The sequence below is a fragment of the Microcaecilia unicolor genome, chromosome 12 (genome assembly GCF_901765095.1).
Source record: "Microcaecilia unicolor chromosome 12, aMicUni1.1, whole genome shotgun sequence".
In the NCBI taxonomy this organism is placed as follows: domain Eukaryota; kingdom Metazoa; phylum Chordata; class Amphibia; order Gymnophiona; family Siphonopidae; genus Microcaecilia; species Microcaecilia unicolor.
Genome location: NC_044042.1, coordinates 19,539,004 through 19,564,243, shown reverse-complemented (window position 1 = coordinate 19,564,243; position 25,240 = coordinate 19,539,004). Strand labels below are relative to the sequence as shown.

The 25,240-nt window shown below is 44.7% G+C and overlaps 1 protein-coding gene across 1 annotated transcript in view; it reads right to left on the bottom strand.

Annotated features, from left to right (window-relative positions):
• Positions 1-24,916, bottom strand: part of TBC1D22B (TBC1 domain family member 22B) — a 28,304-nt gene extending 3,388 nt beyond the window's left edge. The window contains exons 1-9 of the mRNA XM_030220843.1: positions 24,687-24,916; positions 11,434-11,490; positions 8,647-8,951; positions 6,938-7,117; positions 6,763-6,833; positions 6,398-6,526; positions 5,950-6,015; positions 3,658-3,772; positions 645-751 (exon numbers count right to left, since the gene is read on the bottom strand). Coding sequence (XP_030076703.1) covers positions 645-751; positions 3,658-3,772; positions 5,950-6,015; positions 6,398-6,526; positions 6,763-6,833; positions 6,938-7,117; positions 8,647-8,951; positions 11,434-11,490; positions 24,687-24,742 — 1,086 coding nt within the window. The 5' untranslated portion in view covers positions 24,743-24,916. The remainder of the gene's footprint in view (positions 1-644; positions 752-3,657; positions 3,773-5,949; positions 6,016-6,397; positions 6,527-6,762; positions 6,834-6,937; positions 7,118-8,646; positions 8,952-11,433; positions 11,491-24,686) is intronic.
• Between the last annotated feature and the right edge of the window lie 324 nt (positions 24,917-25,240).

The window sequence follows — 25,240 nt, the reverse complement described above, 5'->3', positions numbered from 1 at the left end:
AGCGCCCCCCTCCCCCCCCCCCCCCCCCCCCCCCCCGACAATGAGCTTGATAGCAGAGCACCTGATGGCAGGTAGGGACTGCAAGATGCATCTAGTCTGCCAATGCTAAACATCCAGATGATCTCTGGCTTCTCCACCCCATCCTGAATTCTGATCCTAGCCTTTTTTAAATTCCATTATCATTGTTCTCGCCACCACTTCCCCTGGAAATCATTCCATGCATTCACCTTTCTTTCCATGAAGAAATATTTTACAATGTGACTCCTGAATGTATCTCCTTACAGCTTCAAACTGATCTTTTGTTCTAAAGTTCTTACCCTGAAAAAAATGTATTAAGTATTTCTACTCTTAACGTCGCTGTTATAACCCTCTTTCTCCTCTCCCCGTCTTTCCTCTCCTCTATAGTATACATGTTTAAGTCCTGGCTTCAGTCTTTATGGTTGGACTCGGCCCTATTTCAGTACCCCTTCTCTGAACTACTCTTAACCTTTTTACATTCTTTCACAGGTATGGCTCTGGAGACCTGGACACAATATGCCCCCTCGATGAGCCTGAACAGCTATAAGGCAGCACAAGCACCTGAACTAAGAGAATGATAAATACTGCAGCTGGCATTAGCCTGGACTGCTGCCGAGTACAGTTACCTGGATTCCATCCAGTAGTTTGCTCATACACCAAAAGCTGTCAGCTTCAATGCTTCGTAAGACGTCTTCGGTCAGGCTGTGCACAGCAAAGTTCTCTACATCCTCCTCTGCAAACAAGGAAGGAGGCTTCAGTCCAGGTCCAAAAGCAAAGACAGGAAGAAGGGAAGAGGTGAGGGGAGACAGAGCACGCCAGATACTGCTATGCAAATAGGATGGCACTGGAAAAATATTGATTTTTGGCACCTCATCAGGCACTTGGATCACTTCACCAGACATTTGTGCAACTGAGTCAGCCTAATGGTTAGTGCAGTGGACTGAGAACCTGGGTTCAATTCCTGCTGCAGCTCATTGTTACTCTGGCCAGTCACTTAACCCTCTGTTGCCCTGGGTACAAAAGTGTGGATTGTGAGCCCAACAGGGACAGAGAAAGGTATTTGCGTGGAAACCACTTTGGCTACACCACAGAAAGCAGTGTATCAAATCCATGATCCTTTACCCATGACTCCTAAACAGATGTGTACTGATGTTTACGTTTATTCAATTCTTGATAGACTGCCTTTGAGGTACAACAAAACGGTTTACATATTACAAACAGGTGCACAGCAGCTTGCTACCTACACTTGAATATTTTCCCAAATTTCCCTTGATTCTATGGCTGGGTGAAGTACAGAGCAGAAAGCCTAGAAGATGAACTGTGGCTCTTCTGTAGGCCAGAATCCTTCAAGCTGTCTTTCAGGGTCTAGCATATTGGCTCCAGACTGTCTGAAGTTCTTAGAGACAGATATTCCCTTAGGAAAACACTACTACTACTTAACATTTCTAGAGCGCTACTAGGGTTACGCAGCACTGTACAGTTTAACAAAGAAGGACAGTCCCTGCTCGAAGGAGCTTACAATCTAAAGGACGAAATGTTAATTTGGGGCAGTCAAGATTTCCTGAATAGAGGTGTAGTGGTTAGGTGCCGAAGGCGACATTGAAGAGGTGGGCTTTGAGCAAGGATTTGAAGATGGGCAGGGAGGGGGCCTGGCATATGGGCTCAGGGAGTTTATTCCAAGCATGGGGTGAGCCGAGGCAGAAAGGGCGGAGCCTGGAGTTGGCGGTGGTGGAGATGCACCTCAAGGTGTTTTTCTATAGTGAGCAGGAAACAACCTGAGGGTCAGGTTTAAAGACTGGACAAAAGTCACAGAAAGGCAGGTGCAATGTTTTAAGAAGTCACAAACTGCTGTCCCCCAGCTCCCTCCCTTCACCAAAAGTAACCCCCATATTAAAATGGAGCAGTGCAGGGCTGGCTTGGTGACCTTGGGTTTGATCTCTGGCTCAAGTTTCCCACTCCCTGGAGCAACTAGGGTTGGGGATGAGTGATGCTTTTTGCTGGATTTAGGATTCTGTAATCGGACCGTTCCTGAAGGAGCTGTGATGTATGGCTCCCAGTCAAACCCTGTCGCTACAATGGCTGAACTAATGTAAACTAGGAGGATGTATTAAAAAAGGCTCATGACATGAAGATCCCCAGTCCTGGTTCTAACTGAGCTGGAGGAAATGACTAGGTCAAAAGAGAAAAACCAAAAAAGTTAGACCTCAGACGTGTATTGAACAGCAGACGAACGATCGAGATAAAGGAACTCTCACTATTCTGCTTCCAGTGTAAGGATTGTAAATACCGTATTTTTCGGACTATAAGACGCACTTTTCCCCCCCAAATTTGGGAGGAAAATGGGGGGTGCGTCTTATAGTCCGAAGGTAGAGATTTGGCTGGCTGGCTGGTAGGCCGCCCGCCCTCCCTCCGAGTTCGGGATCGCCCTCCCCACGGCCCTGTCACCACTTCTCCCCTTACTCACGCGATCTTCCTGGTGGTCTAGTGACGTCGGGGCAGGAAAGAGCCCCCTCTTTCCTGCCCAGCGCGCTGCTCTCCATCCTCCTGTATGCATTGCTGCCTGACGGTCTCGGCGAGATTCAAAATGGCTGCCGAGACTTCAATTCTCGGGGTTCTTTCCTGCCCCGACGTCACTAGACCACCAGGGAAGATCGCATGAGTAAGGGGAGACAGGGCCGGGGGGGGGGGGGGGGGGGGGAGGAGGTAACCCTGAGGGCGATCCCAAACTTGGAGGGCTTCGGACAAGACGCACCGGAGCACCTAGGTTTTAGAGGAGGGAAAAAGCAAAATTTTTTGTTCCTATTTCTCTCCTCTAAAACCTAGGTGCGTCTTATGGTCCGGTGCAGTGCGTCTTATAGTCCGAAAAATACGGTATATCTTCCCATTATGAGGCCTATGGGTCAAATCCCAGGAAGCCAACAGTGAGAGCACAAAACATGAAATAATCCAGGCTGAATTCAGATTTTTAACTATAAGAAGCAACTTCCATTTCAGATGGGTTCTTAGATGATACTGTAAAGCCTCTGAAAGAGGCTGCTTGGTTTTTCCTTACTGATAACACACACTGGGAATTTTGGCACTTTTGTCTGTGCTTTTCATATACAGGGGACAGAGAGCAAGGGATGTGTGCTGGTTGCTGGGTTTTGTTGATCAAGCCTCTTCACCTTGCTGTGTACAAACTGCAGAACCGCTCAGAAAGCCTCCAGAATGGTTTCAGTCTCATCTGCTCCAACTCAAAACCCGTTGGTACAGTATTGGTTTTCCTCAAAACAGCAAAGGCATGACTTTAGCTGCAGAATTTAATTGTTATGAATGTCATGTTTTTGCCATATCTATTTTGGTTCTAGTAATATGGTTAAGAGTGGATTTAGTAGCAGAGCGCATACAGAGACGGGTAGTTCAGGCCTTTAGATCAAAACAGGTTTTCTGTAAGCAAATGGCTGGAGAACAGGTGAAGTTTTATGGATGGGTTTCAGTCCCTTTTTCTTCAAAATGGAATCAGGGAAGTGACGTTCTAAGGAAGGAAAGGTGCTCAGAATTGCCAATGTAAAGCCACAGTGCCCTGCAGGAACTGTACAAATCCACCAGGCTGAGATTCTCAGGCTATTCTCACAGATTTAGGGTTCTGGATCTTCTTACCAACATGTTCGGAGAGGAAGACAACAAAAAAGGGTGTGACGAGGTCATTTATTCCCTGCACATAGCCACTAGCCGGATGTCGGATTGCCCAGATGAACAGGATTCTTTCAAATATCTAAAATAAATAAATAAATAAATAAAATATAAACATAAAAAACAAAATAAAAACAACCACCAAACACCCCCCCCCCCCCCCCAATGAGTCACATGTCTCTAGCACAAATCCTCTCCAGCAGGACAAAGGAAGTGCTGGGTCCTGGCACATACAACTGTAACAGAATGTGCTCTTACTAGGCACAGGTTCAAGCTCTGGCTAAGAAGGAAAGCAAGAGATTAAAGGAGACAAGAGGCAAGAAATCCAGCCTACATCTGAACGAAGGCTGACGGCTCTCCTGTCCTCCAGGAGAGGAACTGGGCACACACTAGTAGCTCAGGCAAACGTAAGAGCAGATTTTAAAATGTAAAAGCTAAGACAGTGGAGATAGTTTACAGGTTGGAATCTGCAAAATACAGAAAAGGAGTGCACATGGAGGTGAGGATTACACTGTGGAATATAGAAATGGATGCCCAGACAAAACAGGAATTCTCCATGGACAAGCAGGATGAGTCAGCCACACACTGGTGACGTCATCCAACAAACTCTCCTGCTGTCCACGGAGAACCCTCGTTACAGGTAAGTAACCCCACTTTCTCCTCCCCCAGCTGGCACTTCCTCATTGGCCCTGATGGATGTCTCCTCCTAGTCTAGCCCCTCGGTACCAGTCTATAAATGGATTCCTATCACAATGGCTGTCAGTCAGCCCCCCTCCATCCATTAGATATGAGACTTGAACCTGAGTCTCCCTGGTCGGAGCAAACTGCGCTGCAACAAGGAAAGACTGAAACCATCCCCTGCACAAAAATCTGAAATGTCCACTGTTACCATGAGTTCCAGTGGGAAAATTCATTCATTTATATATCGTGATCCACCACGAACAAAAAGTCACAAAGTGATTTACAACAAAAATTAAAATACAGTTATTACAACCAATTTAGCAACATAAAGCACTTATAACCACTTATAACCCATTGTGTCAAATTCCTATATCCCTCGCCTCCCCAAACACCAATTGCCACAGCTAAGCTTTTACCAATTTGCAGAACTGCAATTAGTTCCCAGACAAATCACATCCAGCAGCCTAGACCACCACCCCAAACCTACTAGGAAAAAAGCTCTTTTTCTAATACACTGAAGACACACTTCCTTGGAACCTGCAAAAAACTGAAGTTACAGCTCGGTGCTCACCATTAATCAGGTAGTGGGAGGCGGGGATAGTGCTGGGCAGACTTATACGGTCTGTGCCAGAGCCGGTGGTGGGAGGCGGATCTGGTGGTTGGGAGGCGGGGATAGTGCTGGGCAGACTTATACAGTCTGTGCCAAAGCCGGTGGTGGGAGGTGGGGATAGTGCTGGGCAGACTTATACGGTCTGTGCCAGAGCCGGTGGTGGGAGGAGGGGCTGGTGGTTGGGAGGCGGGGATAGTGCTGGGCAGACTTATATGGTCTGTGCCCTGAAAAAGACAGGTACAAATCAAGGTAAGGTATACACAAAAAGTGGCACATATGAGTTTATCTTGTGGGGCAGACTGGATGGACCATGCAGGTCTTTTTCTGCCGTCATCTACTATGTTACTATGTCTCAATGGTAAAGGGAGGCTAAGGCACGTAAGGTCTTAAAACTCAACATTAAAACTTTATACATTTCCCTATACAACACTAGCGGCCAGCGCAACACCTTCAGAAGGGGGAAACATGATCCTGAACATTTCATCCGTTCTGGTAGAGGCAACACAGGTGTCCTCACCTGCACACGGTATATTTGAGGGGCATCTTTTTAGCTACTTACTATCAGACAGAAAAAAAAAAAAAAAAAAGACACAGCTCAAAGCGCTGAACAAAGGGCATCTCAGAACTTTTCATTACAGATAAAAGATTCAGAGACAGACAGCTGGGATAGAAAAGCCCCCTCCCCTCCCTTTACTATATAAAGAAGCTTCAGAAAAATGAATGCAAGGCATATACAAACATAAATATACCCTGCATTGTCAGTCAGGTGTGTCTATTGATAAAAGAGATGAGCCTTTATCACTAAAACCCTGGACTATCCTAGAGCGATAGTAACTTGCATCTGTTTAATCAGTAAATACCAACATCATTTTTCAAAAGATAAAAACGCTTAAACATGAAGGAGAGAGAACAGTTCAAAGCAGCGGGTATGCTCCCCTGGACTAAAGACGGAAGGAAGGGCCACTCACCTCCTGTACTAAAGGCTGCTGAAACAGGGGGATGAGGGGGTTTGTTCGTGGAATGTCGATGTGTATCTGAAAAGTCAAAGGTAGATTAGATCACATACCTGGACTGCAGGTTCTCACAGACACACGCACCTCATCAAATCACACACAAACATACATACACAATAAATCAGCTGTGCACCTTGACTGGATTACATGCTTTTTCCCCCTGATCACAAATTATGTGGAAGGGGACAGAGAGATAATGGAGGAAAGGTGGGGGGGATGAGTGAAGGGTAAGAGAAATCAAGAATAGGTAATTAACAAAGGGGAGGGGAAAGAACTGAATCTGAGTAGGGAGGGGTTAGAAAAAGGCAAAGGGAGCAGGGAAGAATAACAGGAGAGGACACAGCAACAGGCTAAGGTTAAAGAATACCATGTAAAGACGGTGAGAGAATGGCACGGATCCTACCTGTCTGTAAGTATCCTGGTGATGCTCATCATTCCTGGAGTCATAATACTGCTCAATGAAGCCAAAGTACTCTTCCCGCTTCCTCTGCAGTGTCAGCTTCCGCCTCTCCATGTTTGGAGGGAGATAACCCTAGAGTCGAACAAAATGCACTAGCAAATCTCATCACACCATGACCTAGGTTCCAAGCACCTATCCATGTTTGGAAATCTAATTACACATTAAATACTCACTAGCACGTGATGACCACTATGTGTACTTATTCAGTGTACCCATAGCTGTAAATAAATGAGCATGAGCCTTGAAGTGCAAATGGAATATCACATCCTATTCCATAACACAGATGTATGATGTTTCTTGCTACTCACCGAAAGGAGCCTCCAGGTAACAGGCCGCACCTCTCTTGGGACGCCTGGCCAGCTGCATTTCCTCAGTTCTTCTACAAACACAAAAGATATTTGCTTGGATTACAGAGCAGGGTTTCTGAACCACACGACCTCCCCAATCCTCCTCCTTTTCCCTCAGACCCCTGCTCAGGCTCACCCAGGTCTGTGTTGGTACTTGACAGTAACTGCTTGAATTTTTCCAGTCGTGTTCTCTCCCGGATAGTCATTGGAGGCATCCCAGAAGCATTTTGGTCAGAAATCCTAGCAACTAGTGGAATGATGGGTCGGAGTGGGAGTGACTGCTGTTTCTGGAGTGGGTTCCTGGCCAACGAGTCACCTATCAGAAAATAAAAAGGAGAAAGAAATGTATTGAGGGAAATAAAGGAGATTAGATCAGCCAGAGCTCTTACCATTACACAAAGGCTCCTGACGGAGAAAATTTTTTTAGAAAGGTGAGTACAACTAATGTCCACAACCTCCCTTTGTGAATTAAATGGCAGCATTAGTTTCCCCTTTCAGCTCTTTTGAGTGTATCAGCAGGGGTTGCTTCTCTGAGGACTGGATTCAGTAACTTCACACCAACCCCTGAAAGGACTCAGGCCCAGATGCATGAAAGACATTGGTAATTCCCGTTCCCTACCGATTCCATAGCGAATCGGTAGGGAACGGGAATGCATCAACGATAGGGAATGCAAATGAGCTACTCGTTGTAGTTCACTTGCATTCTCTAGTCCTTCAGTACCTGAGTCGGAGAATCGGACGTCCCTTTAGATTAGGGCTCCTCTTCCTGGTCTCTTCAGCCAATCAAAGCGGGCTTAGCTGGCTGTTGTCAGCGAAACGTGCTCTGATTGGCTGAAGAGACCAGGAAGAGGAGCCTAATCTAAAGGGACGTCCCGATTCTCCGGCAACCAGGAAAATAGAAAAATTTCGCTGTTGGAGGGGTAAGTGGCGCGGCGAAGACTCAGAAGGGGGGAAAAAAACACGAGCGCCGGCAGAACAAAAAACTGCAAAAAAAAAAATAAAGACGTCTCTCAGAAGCGCAGGGAGAGTACGTCCTTAGAGGACGCCCCTCACCTGCGCTTCCTGCTTTTTTTTTTTTTTTTTTTTCTTTTTCACCTTTTTTGGAGGCCCTTTTCCTTTCCGATTCCCTCACAGGAGCCCTAACAAGAGGTCAGACATCTCGTTAGGGTTCCTATGGTAAGGGAATCGGAAAAACGGTAGTGCATCTGATTATAATGGGCTGCAACGGTACTGCAGCTCATTATAATAGCTTTTCAAACATTTGCATTCCGTTTTCATTGCCTGCTACCGTGGCAGGGAAAATGCCCTTAGTGCATGCCCGGGGTGAACTACTTGCGTTTTAAACTGGCTGGAACCAGTTTAAAACGCAAGTTGTGGGCTCGTTAGGTTTTGTGCATCTGGGCCTCAAATCACTAGGTCAAGATTTGACAGGAGAAAATGGAGATACTAGAGCAGATCTGAGGTCCGAGGCAAGGGGTGGACCACAGAACACCTTTTGATCTGTCCACCGCTTCAGGATGGTGCCTGCGTGGTGCTGGATCTAGCTGAAGCCAGTTCACAAATGTAGATATATGCTCAGCAGTGGAAAGAAATAGCACTTAAGTGGATTGGCATGTCAAAGCTAAACTCAAAAGAGAGAAAACATCAACCCAATTAAAGCAGTGGCCTAGCCATGTATTCACCTAGGATTTCAGCTATGGTAATCCAGGCCAAGAGACCATGAACAGGGAAAACAGCGCACAGGTCTCACCAAAGTCCAAGAAATGACCTCCTAATGCACATTGATCAGCATAGGCAGGGCAAGGTATTAATGAAGCTAGACTGTTGACTGGGAAGAATGCTTACTGGAGGCTCTGGAGATGTGGGCCTCGCTGCTGGACTTGATAACCTTGCAGGTGGGCACATCATCCGAGACGGACTGAGACCGCTCTGGCTTCTCTCGCAGCTTGCTATGGTTTTCTAGCACTTGGGCTGCTGTGGCTAAAGCCACCTTGGAGTTCAGGGCCTCAAAGGATGGAGGGGGGAAATCCTCCTCTTCATCGTCACCAATGTCCCAGGCGTCACTGGTGCTGCGAGCAAATTCGTGGAAGCTGGAGGTTTTCTTGCCCTTCACAGGCAGGGCATTCACCTTGGAGCGATCTCTGATGAAACTTGGAAAGGATAAGACATAGCATTTAGGGTTTAAATCTTTTTTATTGACTGAAAATCAATGCAAACCAACAAAACTTCAACATGAGCATTGTACAAATGCAAGTAAATCATTTACATTCCAGTCAATTAAGTTTTTCTTTTATCCCCAAACCTCCCTTCCCCCTCCCTAATCCTGCTACTTATATAGTTCAACATGTTATTGGTGACCATACATTATACTCCATTTATTCAACATTCCCCATTACATAGCCCACATCTTCCAATAGCATCCTCATTCCATTCTCTAATGATCCCAAAAGGAACAAAAAAAAAAAAAAAAAAACCCCTTTTCCCCTTTCTTCTTTCTCCTTTCTCTTCCCTCCTTTATCCGTTTCCCTTTTCCCTTCTCTTCTTCTTCCCTTCTTCCTTTACAGTCTATTTAACAGAAAACTTCGTGCTCTGGAGGATAATGATTGTATGTACATTTCCCAGATTCCTAAGAACACCTTTCTTCTCTTTGGGGATGATCCCACCTCCCTCCTTTCCTGCATGAGCAGGTCATATAGTCGGTTTCTCCAATGCCAATAGTCTGGCGGTTCCTCTGTCATCCAACCATTCAGAATAAGCTTCTTCCCCAGTATGCTGGCTTTGCGGATGAACTGCCGAGCCCCTTTTTGCGGGACTGCTAATGTTTCATATTGATCTAGCAAGACCCCCTTGGGGGAAAACTGAATTTTATGCTGCAACACCTTTTCCAAGTATTGAGCTATTTGTCTCCAAAAATTTTGTATTTTGTAACAATCCCATAGATAATGAAACAGCGTGCCCTTTCCCTGCCTACACTTGGAACACAATGGATCCGGGATCCCCCCCATTTGGAACACCTGAGATTTGGCCATGTATGCTCTATGTAGAATTCTATATTGACATTCTCTCAAATTTGCATTCCCTGATATTGAAGGTATTTGTGCCACCAGCTTCCGGAAGTTAATTTGCAGGTTAGGCTGTTTCAAATCTCGCGCCCACTTCTGCTGTATTTTGTCCATATCCTTACCTCCTCCCAGCTCCCACAAGGCTTTCTGCAGCCCTGAAACCGATAACCTCTCTCCAGGTACGGAACCATAGAATTCTCTGACTCTACGTCCATGTCTGCCTCCCAACTGTGCTGCGTCCAAGGAACGAACATAGTGAGCTAGCTGACCATATGCAAATGTGTGGCTGTAGTCTATACCTACTCCCAAGGCTCCCAAACCCAGTAATTGTCCCCGAGAATCCAGGACATGCTCTAACCTTGTTATGCCTAGTCCTGCCCATCTAAGAAACACTTTATTTTCTGATCCCGGTTTAAATTGGGGATTACCCTGTAACGGTAAAAGATCTGATGTCTCTGCCCCCAACCCCCAGCTCTTATTTAGATCCTTCCATATCTCTCTAATGGGTCTTAGCAACACGCTATTGCCCACCTGACTAGGTATAGCTATCCCTGGGCACTGCAGCAGGTAATATAAATGATATGGTTTAAAGTATTCCTGCTCCAGTCTCCTAGGCGTGAAATCCTGCCTGTCTAACAACCAGTCTCCCAAGTGTCTCAACAAACAAGCTTGGTTATAGCGCCTGAGATCCGGAAGGCCCAACCCCCCTTCCCTCCACGAGCCCATTAATATTTTCAAAGGATAAGACATAGCATTTAATTATTAACCTATGTCCCTCCCACCTCAAAACAGTCCACAGTTTTTTTGGGGCTGGTTAAGTGCTAAAAATATTGAAAGTGTAAGGAAAATGGAGAAAGTACCAGCAAGTAGTAGAAAAAAATATATGCTACACATCCTCCTCCGAACAATACTACTACTATTTATCGTATCTCTAGCGATACTAGACATACACATGTTAACATGTTATCCCCGACCTCCCACCTACAATTCTATGCAGCACACCCAAAGGAAATGTTGCAGAGAAGAACAGATAGTGTGTCATGTAAATTCATCCTCAACATTTTATTTCCATTCAAATTATGAGAGGCCAGCCAAGTTTTCCGCAAGCAAATGACTAAACAATGGGTGAGGTTTGTAACTATGGCTGAGTTTCAGCCCCTTTCATCAAAAGAAAACCAAGGAAGTAATATTCTAAGGGAAAGGGAATGGGACTTGATATACCACCTTTCTGTGTTTTTTTGCAACTACAGTCAAAGCAGCTTACATAGTATATACAGGTTCTTATTTGTACATGGGGCAATGGAGGGTTAAGTGAGTTGCCCAGAGTCACAAGGAGCTGCAGTGGGAATTGAACTCAGTTCCCCAGGATCAAAGTCCGCTGCACCAACCACTAGGCTACTCCTCCACTAAGGAAGCTGTGTAGAACCTGCTGATGCCACAGATCCAGAAGGCTCTTCATCTGCTCCCACACCAAGCACACATGAACTCTGGCAGTCAAATCTCTTGGGGAGCCAGTGCTCGAATGTAAGATCTATACAAATCCCCACAGTAACTTAAATCTTGCACTCACTTTTTAGTCAACCGTTGATCGAGGGGAGGGTGCTGAGCTCCGTAGACTGGCTGTATGCTGTGAAAGACACCAAGATTTACTAGTGATAATAATGTGTATTTACAGCACAACTTTTATCTACACAAAAGCCCAACATATGTTATAATTTTGAGCAGAGTGTGCCCAACCAGGTTCCGGAGCCGCATTCAACAGGGTCTTTAGTACAGGCAAATCTCTCCCATAAACATTCATGGTGGACTTCCTGAAACCAGAGCTGCTGGCTGAGGCTCCAGGACCCAGTGGGAAATCAGTGCATTCTGACACTTTACAAGTAGATGCACAGCGCAGGTGAGTAGGTGGCACGTCTGGTATTGCCACCGAATGATAAAAAGGAACATGGCTAATTGTTATTATCTGCTATTCCAGTTAAGTTAATCACAAAGACCAAATGACTTGCCCAATGCCATATAAAGAGACCACAGCAAAGCCAAGTCCAAATTTCTTAAAAAACAAAAAAAACATTTATAAACAGGGATAGGATCCACATTTTTTTGTTTTTACATTTGTACCCCGCTTTCCCACTCATGGCAGGCTCAATGCGGCTTACATGGGGCAATGGAGGGTTAAGTGACTTGCCCAGAGTCACAAGGAGCTGGCTGTGCCTGAAGTGGGAATCGAACTCAGTTCCTCAGTTCCCCAGGACCAAAGTCCACCACCCTAACCACTAGGCCACTCCTCCACTGTTGCTAATATTGGAGATTCTACATGGAATGTTGCTATTCCACTAGAAGTCGGCCCTTGCAGATCACCAATGTGGCCGCGCAGGCTTCTACATGGAATGTTGCTAGTGGAATAGCAACATTCCATGTAGAATCTCCAATAGTAGCAACATTCCATGTAGAATCTCCAATAGTATCTATTTTATTTTTGTTACATTTGTACCCCGCGCTTTCCCACTCATGGCAGGCTCAATGCTTACATGGGGCAATGGAGGGTTAAGTGACTTGCCCAGAGTCACAAGGAGCTGCCTGTGCCTGAAGTGGGAATTGAACTAAGTTCCTCAGGACCAAAGTCCGCCACCCTAACCACAAGGCCACTCCTCCAAAGTCAAAATAAACATGTCGATAAAGGTAAATTGTTGATGAAGTGTACCTAGATTTTCAGAAAGCTTTTGACAAAGTTCTTCATGAGAGAGATTCCTGAGAAAATTAAGGAGTGGTGGGACAGGAGGCAACGTCCTTCTGTGGATTAAGAATTGGTTATTAGACAGAAAATAGAGGGTAGGGTTAAATGGCCATTTTTCTCAATGGAGGAGGGTGAATAGTGGACTGCCGCAAGGATCTGTACTGGGACCGGTGCTATTTAACATATTTATAAATGATCTGGAAATTGGAAGGATGGGTGAGGTGATTAAATTTGCAGATGACACAAAACTATTCAAAGATGTCAAAACGCATACGGATTAGGAAACTGGAAGACTGGGCACCCAAATGGTAGATGAAATTTAATGTAGACAAATGCAAAGTGATGCACATTGGGAAGAATGACCTGAATCATAGTTATCTGATGCTAGGGACCACTTTAGGAGTCAGCACACAAGAAAAAGACCTAGGTGTCATTGTAGACAATATGCTGAAATCTTCTGCCAAGTGTGCGGCGGCAGCCAAAAAAGCAAACAGGATACGAGGAATTATTAGGAAAGAGATGCAAAATAAGACCAAGAATATTATAATGCCTCTGTATTGCTCCATGATGTGATGTCACCTTGAGTATTGTGTTCAATTCTGGTTGCTGTATCTCAAAAAAGATATAGTGGAATTAAAAAAAATTCAAAGAAGAGCAACTAAAATAACAGAGGGGATGGAACTCCTCCCGTATGATGAAAGGCTGAAGAGGTTATGGCTCTTCAGCTTGAAAAATAGATGGCTGAGTGGGGGTACGATTGAGGTCTACAAAATCCTGAGTGGTATGGAATGAGTGGAGGTAAATCGATTTTTCACTCATTCAAAAAGTACAAAGACCAGGGGACACTCGATGAAATTACATGAAAATACTTTAAAAACAAATAGGAGGAATTATTTTTTTCACTCAAAGAATAGTTAAGCTTTGGAATTTGTTCCTGGAGGACGTGGTCACGGCAGTTAGCGTATCTGGATTTTAAAAAGGTTTGGACAAATTCCTGGAGGAAAAGTCCATAATCTGCTATTGAGACAGACATGGGGAAGCCAGTGCCTGCACTGGGATTGGTAGCATGGAACGTTGCTACTATTTGGGTTTCTACCAGGTACTTGTGACCTGGATTGGTCACTACTAGAAGCAGGATACTGGGCTAGATGGACCATTGGTCTGACCCAGTATAGCTATTCTTACGTTCTTATGTACTTTTACCTCACTGACCTGAAAAACAAACAGGAAAAGATTATCAAATTTGCCCTTGGCATTCAAAATGTTATGACAAAAGGAAGCTTCTTATGTTTTAAATGTCACATACAAATGGTACAAAGTTAAAGGACAGAGGTACAAATGTAATCTGCATACTACTACTACTACTTATCATTTCTAAAGCGCTACTAGACGTACGCAGCACTGTACACTTGAACATGAAGAGACAGTCCCTGCTCAACAGAGCTTACAATCTAATTAGGACAAACAAGAGATAAGGGAATATTAAAGTGAGGATGATAAAATAAGGGTTCTGAACAAGTGAATAAGGGTTAGGAGTTAAAAGCAGCATCAAAAAGGTGGGCTTTTAGCATAGATTTGAAGATGGCCAGAGATGGAGCTGCATAGTGGTGATTTTTTTGCCAAATCCTCCACCCAGAACCTTTTGAACTTGCTTTGTTATTCCCATTGCAGCTGCCATGGAAGGTATAGATGGATATAGCTATAAATATAGATAGATATCGATACACAGACACACTTATTCCCGGAGTCTATATATGGTGACTAAAGTTGCACAAGCAAGGAGGACCTTGCGAGACTGGGAGAATGGGCGTGCAAGTGGCAGATGAAGTTCAATGTTGACAAGTGCAAAGTGATGCATGTGGGTAAGAGGAACCCGAATTATAGCTACGTCTTGCAAGGTTCCGCGTTAGGAGTTACGGATCAAGAAAGGGATCTGGGTGTCGTCGTCGATGATACGCTGAAACCTTCTGCTCAGTGTGCTGCTGCGGCTAGGAAAGCGAATAGAATGTTGGGTGTTATTAGGAAGGGTATGGAGTCCAGGTGTGCGGATGTTATAATGCCGTTGTATCGCTCCATGGTGCGACCGCACCTGGAGTATTGTGTTCAGTACTGGTCTCCGTATCTCAAAAAAGATATAGTAGAATTGGAAAAGGTACAGCGAAGGGCGACGAAAATGATAGTGGGGATGGGACGACTTTCCTACGAAGAGAGGCTGAGAAGGCTAGGGCTTTTCAGCTTGGAGAAGAGACGGCTGAGGGGAGATATGATAGAAGTGTATAAAATAATGAGTGGAATGGATCGGGTGGATGTGAAGCGACTGTTCACGCTATCCAAAAATACTAGGACTAGAGGGCATGAGTTGAAGCTACAGTGTGGTAAATTTAAAACGAATCGGAGAAAAGTTTTCTTCACCCAACATGTAATTAGACTCTGGAATTCGTTGCCGGAGAACGTGGTACGGGCGGTTAGCTTGACGGAGTTTAAAAAGGGGTTAGATAGATTCCTAAAGGACAAGTCCATAGACCGCTATTAAATGGACTTGGAAAAATTCCGCATTTTTAGGTATAACTTGTCTGGAATGTTTTTACGTTTGGGGAGCGTGCCAGGTGCCCTTGACCTGGATTGGCCACTGTCGGTGACAGGATGCTGGGCTAGATGGACCTTTGGTCTTTCCCAGTATGGCATGTACTTATGTACTTATGTACTTAACTTAATTGATTGACAAGTCAAGCGGTGCCAATAATTGGCCAATAACAGTTATCGGCACTAATTAGCACTAATCAGAATTGACATGCACAACTTTCTACATGTATTTTGTAAAGTGGTGCATGTAAATTGTAATGTGCAATGTCAAACGGGGGCATGGCCACAGGAGGAGCACATGCAGGTCACGGGTGTGCCTAAAAATCACATGCACCGTTATGGTAAATGCCCAATCCGGGCCTAACTTAAGAATGGGTATTTACATCAGGCGCCTAAATTTTAGTCGTGGGGACGGGTGCTACACGTATTCTATAAACTGCACCTAACTTTAGCCAAGGTTTATAGAACAGCGTTAAGCGTGTGTTTGTTTTTTTTTGTGCCATATATAGAATCTGGTCCTTAATGTATTTTACAATTATGTTCTTGCTTAGTTGAATACCGCTCGATTCTATACAGGTCAGTTTGCCAAGGGTCAGAGATGGACATAAACTAATCAGTTAATGTGGAGTTAATTCATAATTGTTGCTAATTAGCAGTCATTAAGTGTTACGGATGGATCTGCCCTACGTTCTATTCTAGAACATGTGTGCCTAAATTTTATGCTGCGCGTCTCCAAAGGGGGTGTAGCCATGGAAGAGGGCATTCCCAGGATTTAGGGGCGATGTTATAGAATAATGTAATTTAGGCGCTAGAATTTACACCAGCTTTTGGCAGGCATAAGTGCCGGCATCCAAAGTTAGGCCCCTGTAAAAGTCTCTCTGTGCAGAGCAACCTTTGCAGAATACTATCTTAGCGCAGATCATAATGGTGCCCCACTTTGGGTGCTGTTTACGGAATCTGATCCAGAACATACAACGAAATATCAGATATAAATATTGTGAAATAAATTATTAGATATAACGTGCACATATATCACCTCTGAATCAGAATGCAGGGAAAACAGCCACAAAGAACAGAAATACAGAAATTTAGATGATCAACATAAACCCAGTTCAAGAACAAAAAAGCCTTTGCGTCAGAGTTTAAACTGAACCTCGCTGTCAGGAAAAGGAGAAAGATCCAACCGTGGCCTTTATGCATAAAAGCCTTCTAACACAAGGCTCTAATCAGAACTGATCACACTAGCACAAATTCTGAGGGTACGATTACCTGTAATCAACGTGTAGTCCGTGGAGGCCTTTTCTTTGAGTATTGTTCCCAACAAAAGTATGCGTAAAGATTGCAGCTGCCTTTTCTGCTCATCATTTTTCCACTAGAACATACACATTTAGGGCCTGATAGTTAAAATATTTATGTTCCTAACTTGGCCTCTCTGAAAATTTACTAGGGCGGACTTTGTCTAATTTTATAATCAAAACATTGCTAAACTCTTATAATTAGGACCGTAGAAAGTGGGTGGCAATGGGGTCAGATTTGTGTGGAAGGGGAATGCTTATCAGCTTAGCACTGATAGGCTCATGAATGTAGACAAATGAATGGCAGGCTTAAATTTATAAGCATAACATTTAAGTTCCTAAATTAAGATGAACTTTCAACTGAAAATTTGGAGGGCATTTTCAAAAAAAGTCTAAATTCCCCTCCCCCCCCCCCCAAAAAAAAATGTTTGCACATAACGTCCACCCCCCCCATCTCACAGCCATAATCTAACAGGAAAAACATCTAGATTTCCTGTTTGATTATAACTGTGAGATGGACATGTTTGCACTGAAAATGCCCAAAATGAATAAACATTTTCCAAAGTGAAACATCCAACTTTGAATATCAAAAATACAGGGACACGAACGTCTGTCTGGCACCATTTTCAAGAATACGGCCACACAGATGTCCCTTCAGAACAGAGGAGTAGCCTAGCGGTTAGTGCAGTGACACTAACCCCACTATAAATCTTTTTTTTGGTAAATGTGATCCCTCCAGCAACTGAAAAATACCTATAGGACCTGAATGTACACTTCAATAGCCTTCACGCTTACAGGTGGCTTATACATTTAGGTACAACAGGTATTGTTTCTGGAAGGCTCAGAATTATTTTTTAAAAAAGTTAACATGGGACTTGAACCTGGTACGGAACGGCTCTAACGAGGACTTTCGTGCATCTTGCCCTGAGTCTCTTGGTTCATAATCCACTGCACTAACCGCTAGGCTACTCCTCTGATCTGCTTGCTAATTTATTCAGCATGACCTGGTTTTTCCTTTCCAGGTTCACTTTCAGGGGAAAGGGAAAAGACAGCAACCACTGGATCAGCTGCTCAATTACAGCAACATTTTGGACGTTTTTATCTAGACCTGTTTCAGTCATATCCTTTTTAGGCATAGACCTTTCTTCCCATTTGAAAATCCCTTTTGAACGTCCTACTTTTGGACCCTCTCTAGTCCTGCCCAAAGCACACCCAACAAGGCACGTTAAGCAGAGGTCCATCTGCTTTGAAAATGAGCACTTTAGACTCACAAACTTACAGAGGTTATTGGAAGTGTATTTTCAAAGCACTTAGACTAGCAAAGTTACATGGAGGGGCATAATTGAACGAAAACGCCTATCTCCATGGGCGTTTATCTCCGAGAACGGGTCTGTGAAGGGGCGGACCGAACCGTATTTTGGGAAAAAATAGACGCCCATGTTTTATTCAACAATGTGTGAGCTGGGCGTTTTTGTTTTTCAGCGATAATGGAAAATGAAAGCGCCCAGCTCAAAAACGAATAAATCCAAGACATTTATTCATGGGAGGGGCCAGGATTCGTAGTGCACTGGTCCCCCTCACATGCCAGGACATCAACCGGGCACCCTAGGGGGCACTTTTACAAAACCAAAAAAACAGGTAAAAGAGCTCCCAGGTGCATAGCACCCTTCCCTTGTGTGTTGAGCCCCCCAAATCCCCCTCAAAACCCACTGCCCACAAGTCTACACCATTACTATAGCCCTAAGGGGTGAAGGGGGGCACCTACATGTGGGTACAGTGGGTTTGGGGGGGTTGGACGACTAATAAGCATTAAGCAGCACAATTGTAACAGGTAGGGGGGATGGGCCTGGGTCCACCTGCCTGAAGTCCACTGCACCCCCTAACAACTGCTCCAGGGACCTGCATACTGCTGTCAGGGAGCTGGGTATGACATTTGAGGGTGAAAATAAAAAGTTGTGAAACATCATTTTTTTGTGGTGGGAGGGGGTTAGTGACCACTGGGGGAGTCAGGGGAGGTCATCCCCGATTCCCTCCAGTGGTCATCTGGTCATTTAGGGCACTTTTTGGGGCCTTATTCGTGAAAAAACAGGGTCCAGGAAAAGTGTCCTAAATTCTAGCTAAAAACGCATACTTTTTTCCCATTATCAGTGAAATGCGCCCATCTTTGTTCGGCAGATAACCACGCCCCAGTTCCGCCTTCGCCACACCTCTGACACGCCCCCATCAACTTTGTCCGCATCCGCGACGGAGTGCAGTTGAAAACGTCCAAAAATCGGCTTTCGATTATACCGCTTTATTCGTTTTTGTGAGATAAACGTCCATCTCCCGATTTAGGTCGGAACTTGGGCGTTTTTCTCGTTCGATTATAAGCAGGATAGTAACCCCAGAAACTTTGTAAGTCTAATTGCTTAGAAAATATGCCTCTTAGGCGCCTTAACTTGTCTGAAAATAGGGCACAAATTTAGGAGCCCAGCTTTTTTTTGTTAAATATCAGCCCCTCCCCCTTTTGTTCATCCAAAGCAAGGTGCATAAAATAGTAATCATTATTTCTTTTTTATTTTATACAGGACTTATAGCCCACTAATACCAATACAATCACTGTGGGTTACAAAAAATAAAAGACCGAATACAGCGTTCAGAATACATCGTAACACATTCAGAATAAAATAACCTAATTAAAAGATCCCACTACATACTTCTTAAACCAAAGTGTCTTAAGCAACCTTCTAAATGTAAGAAAATCTGAGCTGTGCCTCAGCTCCAATGGTAGATGAATTCCAAAAAGCTGGAGCTCGATAAGAAAGTGAAGATGACAAAATTCTATTATACCCGACATTCCTAACTGAAGGAAAAGACAATAAACACTGAGCCCTTAAACGGTCCAACTTTCCCCCCAATAATACGGTCATCGCTGAAGAAGGGGGCCTCACCCTGCAGCATCCGAAAGACTGTTAACACCTAACTTAAAATAAATCTGAGCCTCTACCAGGAGCCAATGTACTTAAAAATAGGACGACAGAGGCTCGAACTTATTCAAAGAATAAATCAAGTTCACAGCTGTATTTTGGACTATCTTAAAGAGGATTTAGCACAACCCACGTGCATTATTATTTCTTTAGCGCTACTGGATGTATGCAAGGTGGTGATAACTGTTCAACGCCAATCTCTCTCTCCTCTCCAAGGGTAAGGGAACACATACACTCAAACAATGCGGCCAGGTTGGCCAATATTCAAAGCCCCGATGTCCACAGCAATTCTACCCACAGAAAGTGCTTGTAGGATTATTTCCCTTTGGTCCTATTTGATAACTATACGACAAAAGCTTAGTAAACAAAGAGAGGAGGGGGCAAAGCTAGGAAGCAGACACCATGATAGAGATGTGACAGGACAGCGAGAGCCTTTTTTCCCCAAGTTTTTATACTTTAAGAATATTATAAAGTTCCTAAAAACGTGGCATTAGATGTGTGTAAATCCAATCACGCCAATTATCTACAGGTGCTTTATAAGAGGCTAATAAAATGCCGCCAAGAGGCGTCTTCAGGTGATGGAGATGACTCAGTTCATAGACAGAACCATGCCTGCAATGTTGTACCGGTCTTTTAACCCAAACAATATAGCATAACAGCTCTTACAAAGAGTCAGACATCTCTCTCCGTTTCTATTTGCGTAAGATAGAAGGAAAATTAAATGATGTATATCCATTGTTCAGTCATTAGGGCTGTTCGTTCCCTCAGGTTAAACTCAGTTTAGATGAATACAAAATGTACAAAACACCAAATCTCTCCTAAAAGAAAGCAGACATCCAAAGCACTGTATCACCATTATTATACCTGCTTCTCAAGCAACAGAAGGCACAGAGGGGTCCTTTTACTAAGGCGTGCCGAAAAGTGGTCTGTGCTGGTGTAGGCGCCGCGTATTTTGGATGTGCGCAGATCCATTTTTCAGCGCGACTGGAAAAAAAAAAAGGCCTCTTTTTTTGTGGCTGAAAAGGGACGTGTGGCAAAATTAAAACCAGCGCGCGTCCGTTTTCGGCCTGAGATCTTACCGCCACCCACTGACTTAGCGGTAAGGTCTCACACACTAACCGGGCGGTAAGCATCAGCGCATGTAGATGACCAATTACCACCGGGTAAGCGCCACGCACGTCAAAAATGGAATTACTGTCTCAGGCACGTGGTACCAGGCAGTAGTTCCAATCTGATGTGCATAGGAGCCTACGCACCGTAGTAAAAGGGCCCCAAAGTTAGTATCGTTTATTTATTTACTAGACCGTCACTTATTACAGAAGTAAATCAGAACGGTTTACAATATAACAATAAAATCAATATTAAAATACTATAAAAACACACTTTGAAATCCATTTCTGATAGAAAAGCACAGCAAAGTGATAAATTCAGTATAGATTCCTAAACTAGTATTCTATAACAGCAGAGTGGTGCACCAAAAATCTCTTACAGAATATCGATGGGAGCCTGCTGTGGTGCACCAAACTTTAGGCATGATTAGTTACTCCATGTGGATAAAGGTGAGTCGGTTGATGTAGTGTGTCTAGATTTTCAGAAAGCTTTTGACAAGCTCCTCATGACAGACTCATGAGAAAATTAGAAAGTCATGTGGATTAGGAATTGGTTATTGGACAGAAAACAGAGGGTAGAGTTAAATGACCATTTTTCTCAATGGAGGAGGGTGAATAGTGGGGTGCCACAGGGATCTGTACTGGGACTGGTGCTAGTTAACATATCTATACATGATCTGGAAATCAGAACGACAAGTGAGGTGATCAAATATGCAGATGATATTGGACGGCTTCCTAAAGGAAAAGTCCATAGACCGTTATTAAATGGGGAAAATCCACTATTTCTGGAATAAGCAGTATAAAATGTTTTGTACTTTTTTGGGATCTTGCCAGGTATTTGTGATCTGGATTGGCCACTGTTGGAAACAGGATGCTGGACTTGATGGACCTTTGGAGGCATATTTTCAAAGCACTTAGCCTTCCAAAGTTCCATAGAAACCTCTGGAACTTTGGAATGGAAGGCTAAGTGCTTTGAAAATATGCCTCCACGTCTTTCCCAGTATGGCAATACTTATGTACTTATGATACAAAACTATGCAAAGTTGTCAAAACAGATATGGACTGTGAAAAATTGCAGGAAGACCTTAGGAAACTGGAAGACTGGGCATCCAATGGCAGATAAAATTTAATGTAGATGAATGCAAAGTAATGCACGTTGGGAAGAATAATTCGAATCATAGTTACCTGATGCTACGGTCCACCTTGGGAGTCAGCACTCAAGAAAAAGATCTAGGTGTCATTGCACACAATACGCTGAAATATTCTAAAAAGCAAACAGGATGCTAGGAATTATTAGGAAAGGGGTGCAAAATAAGAACAAGAATATTATAATGCCTCTGTATTGCTCCACTGTGCAACCTCACTTTGAGTACTGCATTCAGTTCTGGTCGCTGTATCTCAAAAAAGATATAGCGGAATTAGAAAAGGTTCAAAGAAGAGGGGACGGAACTGCTCCCATATGAGGAAAGGCTAAAGAGGTTACGGCTCTTCAGCTTGGAAAAAAGATGGCTGGGGGGAGGGGGGAAATATGATTGAGGTCTATAAAATCCTGAGTGGTGTAGAACGGGTAAAAAGTGAATCGATTTTTCACTCTTTCAAAAAGTACAAAGACCAGGAGACACTCAATGAAATTACGTGAAAATACTTTTAAAACAAATAGGAGGGAATATTTTTTCACTCAAAGAATAGTTAAGCTCTGGAACTCTTTGCCAGAGGATGTGGTAATCATGGTTAGCATATCTGGGTTTAAAAAAAGGTTTGGACAAGGTCCTGAAAGAAAAGTCCATAGTCTGCTATTAAGACAGACAAGGAGAAAGCCACTGCTTGCCCTGGGGTTGGTAACATGGAATGTTGCTACTATTTGGGATTCTGCCAGGTACTTGTGGCCTGGATTGGTTATTGTTGGAAGCAGGATACTGGGCTAGATGGACCATTGGTCTGCCCCAGTATGGATATTCTTATGTTCTTATATCTATAGCTGGCAAAAGTGGTAGTGCTAAATGCCGCAGTTGGGCACGTAAATGCAACTATTCTATAAAGCGCGGAAGGTTAATCAGAACACCCCAATACGCCCATGCCCCTCCCACGTTAATGCTCTCTTTGCAACTGCACACAAGAGAAGTTAGGCACACTGTAAATAGAACAGGTGCATAAGTCTGTTAAAGACCAATAATTGTTAATACCAATTATTAGTACTTATTGCCAACTGAGTGCCAATTAATTATGTTAAGCTTGTACCTGCCCCTATTCTATAACTGTGCGCCTAACATTGGGTGCCATTTATAGAATTTGAGAGCCAAGTGCAATGAATGCTGTTGCTTCTGCCTTCCATTCTGTGGTGGCAAAAGGAAACAAGTTCTGTTTAACAGAAAATCAAAATATCGTTCATTAATTTGATATTCACCTCTTTCAAGCACAAGTCAAGGCGGTTTACATACAACTGTACAGATACTTGAACTGTCCCTAACGGGCTCACAATCTAAGTAGTATATTGTACCTGGGGGGGGGGGGGGGCAATGGAGGGCTAAGTGACTTGCCCAGGGTCACACGGAACTGCAGAGGGAATTGAACCTGGTACCCCAGGATCTCAACCCACTGCTGACAGTGGGTTGACAGGCAACAGGGGGAATCAGCAGAACCTTTGTTGGCTCTACTGACCACATGACACTCTAGATCCTGAAAGACCGCAACAGCTATGAAGTAGACCCCATCCCCCAAGCTCTGGTTCCTATATACAAGTTCTAAGATCGGTCCCTGGTGGCCCCAACATATCACAAGGCAGATGAACCAAGTTCAGTCCACATGCCCAGAGACATATCAGGAAGCAGAGAGAGTTTAGCATTTCCATGCAAGTTAACCAATACCATACACAATAAGTAGATGACCAACCCTGTCTACTTAGTAAGGTGTTAAAACTGCCAACCCATGCAGTTAAATCTTTTATGCCTCCTAGAGATTTTAGTGATGCTTAGAGCCAAGGCATTCAACGTCTGGCTTCCATCCGATCACCTTTCTGTGTATATCCCACTCCTTTTTGAAATTCATTATCATTACTGTCTCCACCGCTTTCTGTGGGAGAGGATTACATGGTTCCGTCAACCTTTCTGTTAAAAATATGTTTTTCGATGCTATTCCTGAGTCTATCCTTGCTGGCCCAATGACCCTTGAGTGGTATTCAGGAAGGTATTCCCATATCCTTATGGTCCCCAAAAAAAACTAGATGTGATATAAAAACTGTCAAACAGGGTTGGACCAATGGGCCTTTTAACTCAGTGACCTCCATCTTAGTAACATAGTAGATGACGGCAGAAAAAGACCTGCACAGTCCATCCGGTCTGCCCAACAAGATAACTCAAATGTGCTACTTTTTGTGTATACCTTACCCTGATTTGTATCTGTCTTTTTCAGGGCACAGACAGTATAAGTCTGCCCAGCACTAACCCCGCCTCCCGACAGTGGGTGCTTGAGCACCCCCAATATTGAGAAAATTCCACGTATGTGTCCAGGGAGGGGTTATTTCCACTGGGCTTAGCACCCCCCAATCATTTTGAAAAGTTGGCTCCTACGACCTCCAGGCCAAGTACAGGACTGCTCCCTCATCCCAGAGCAACCGAATCAGCAGAGGAGGTAACATAGTAGATGACGGCAGAAAAAGACCTTTACGGTCCATCCAGTCTGCCCAACAAGATAAACTCTTGTGTGCTACTTTTTATTTGTACCTGTCCTCTTCAGGGCACAGACCGTATAAGTCTGCCCCGCACTATCCCCACCTCCCACCAGTTGGCTCTGGCACAGACTGTATAAGTCTGCCCATCACTACCCCCTCCTCCTCCTCCCAATCACCAGTCCCGCCAGGTAGATCTGGTTTCGCCCCATGACATGCACAGATTTGTAGTTTTGACAATCTTAGGGAAGCCCACGAGAACTACAACTCCATGCATGCACCGGGACAAAAACCTGGCATGGATCTGTGTTCGGTTGACCGGGATGGGGGTAGGTGACAACCCTTATGGTCAGGGTAAGTCTGCATAAGTGAGAACGAACCATGAGTCCGTTACAGCCGGACAGTGACCCGGCCACATCCGGGAGGCGGCTGGTCCCTGCCCTGCCGCCCGGGCCGGCTCCTCCTCACTCACCTCCCCGGAAGCTTGGCGCTCCTCTTCCAAAACTGCTTGCTATGCTCCGCGGCCATATCGTGGTGGAGTTGGGGGGGGAGGGGAAGGTGGCCGGGCGGGGGCCCCCAGCGCACCTCCCCAGACCCCAGGGTCAGGAAGGCCGCTGCCGCCGCCTCACTCGGGACAGGCGCTCTCGGGCATAGGGGCAGCCATCTTGGATCCGGGCACGCAGCGCTCTGCCATTGGCTGACGGAAGAGGCGACATAGGCGGAACCAGTCAGAGGAGCCGAAGCTGCAGCGTGAGCCAGCGAGGATGACGCTGAGGTCTGGCAGGTTGGTGATGGGGGGCGGGGCAGCTTCTTGTGACAGGTGTTCACGTGATGAACGCGCTTTCTTCTTGGAGCTGCGGTGTAGGAGCGCGTGGGTTTGCAAAAGAGGCTTCTTGCAAGACTTGGGCCCGGGCTGGGTGGAGGTAAAAGTGCACCTTCCTCAGTGTAATAGTGCAAAGTGTCTAGTGCATTGGCGAGGAGGGGGGCGAGAAGTGTGCATCCTGCTGAGATAGCGCTTCCCGCCTG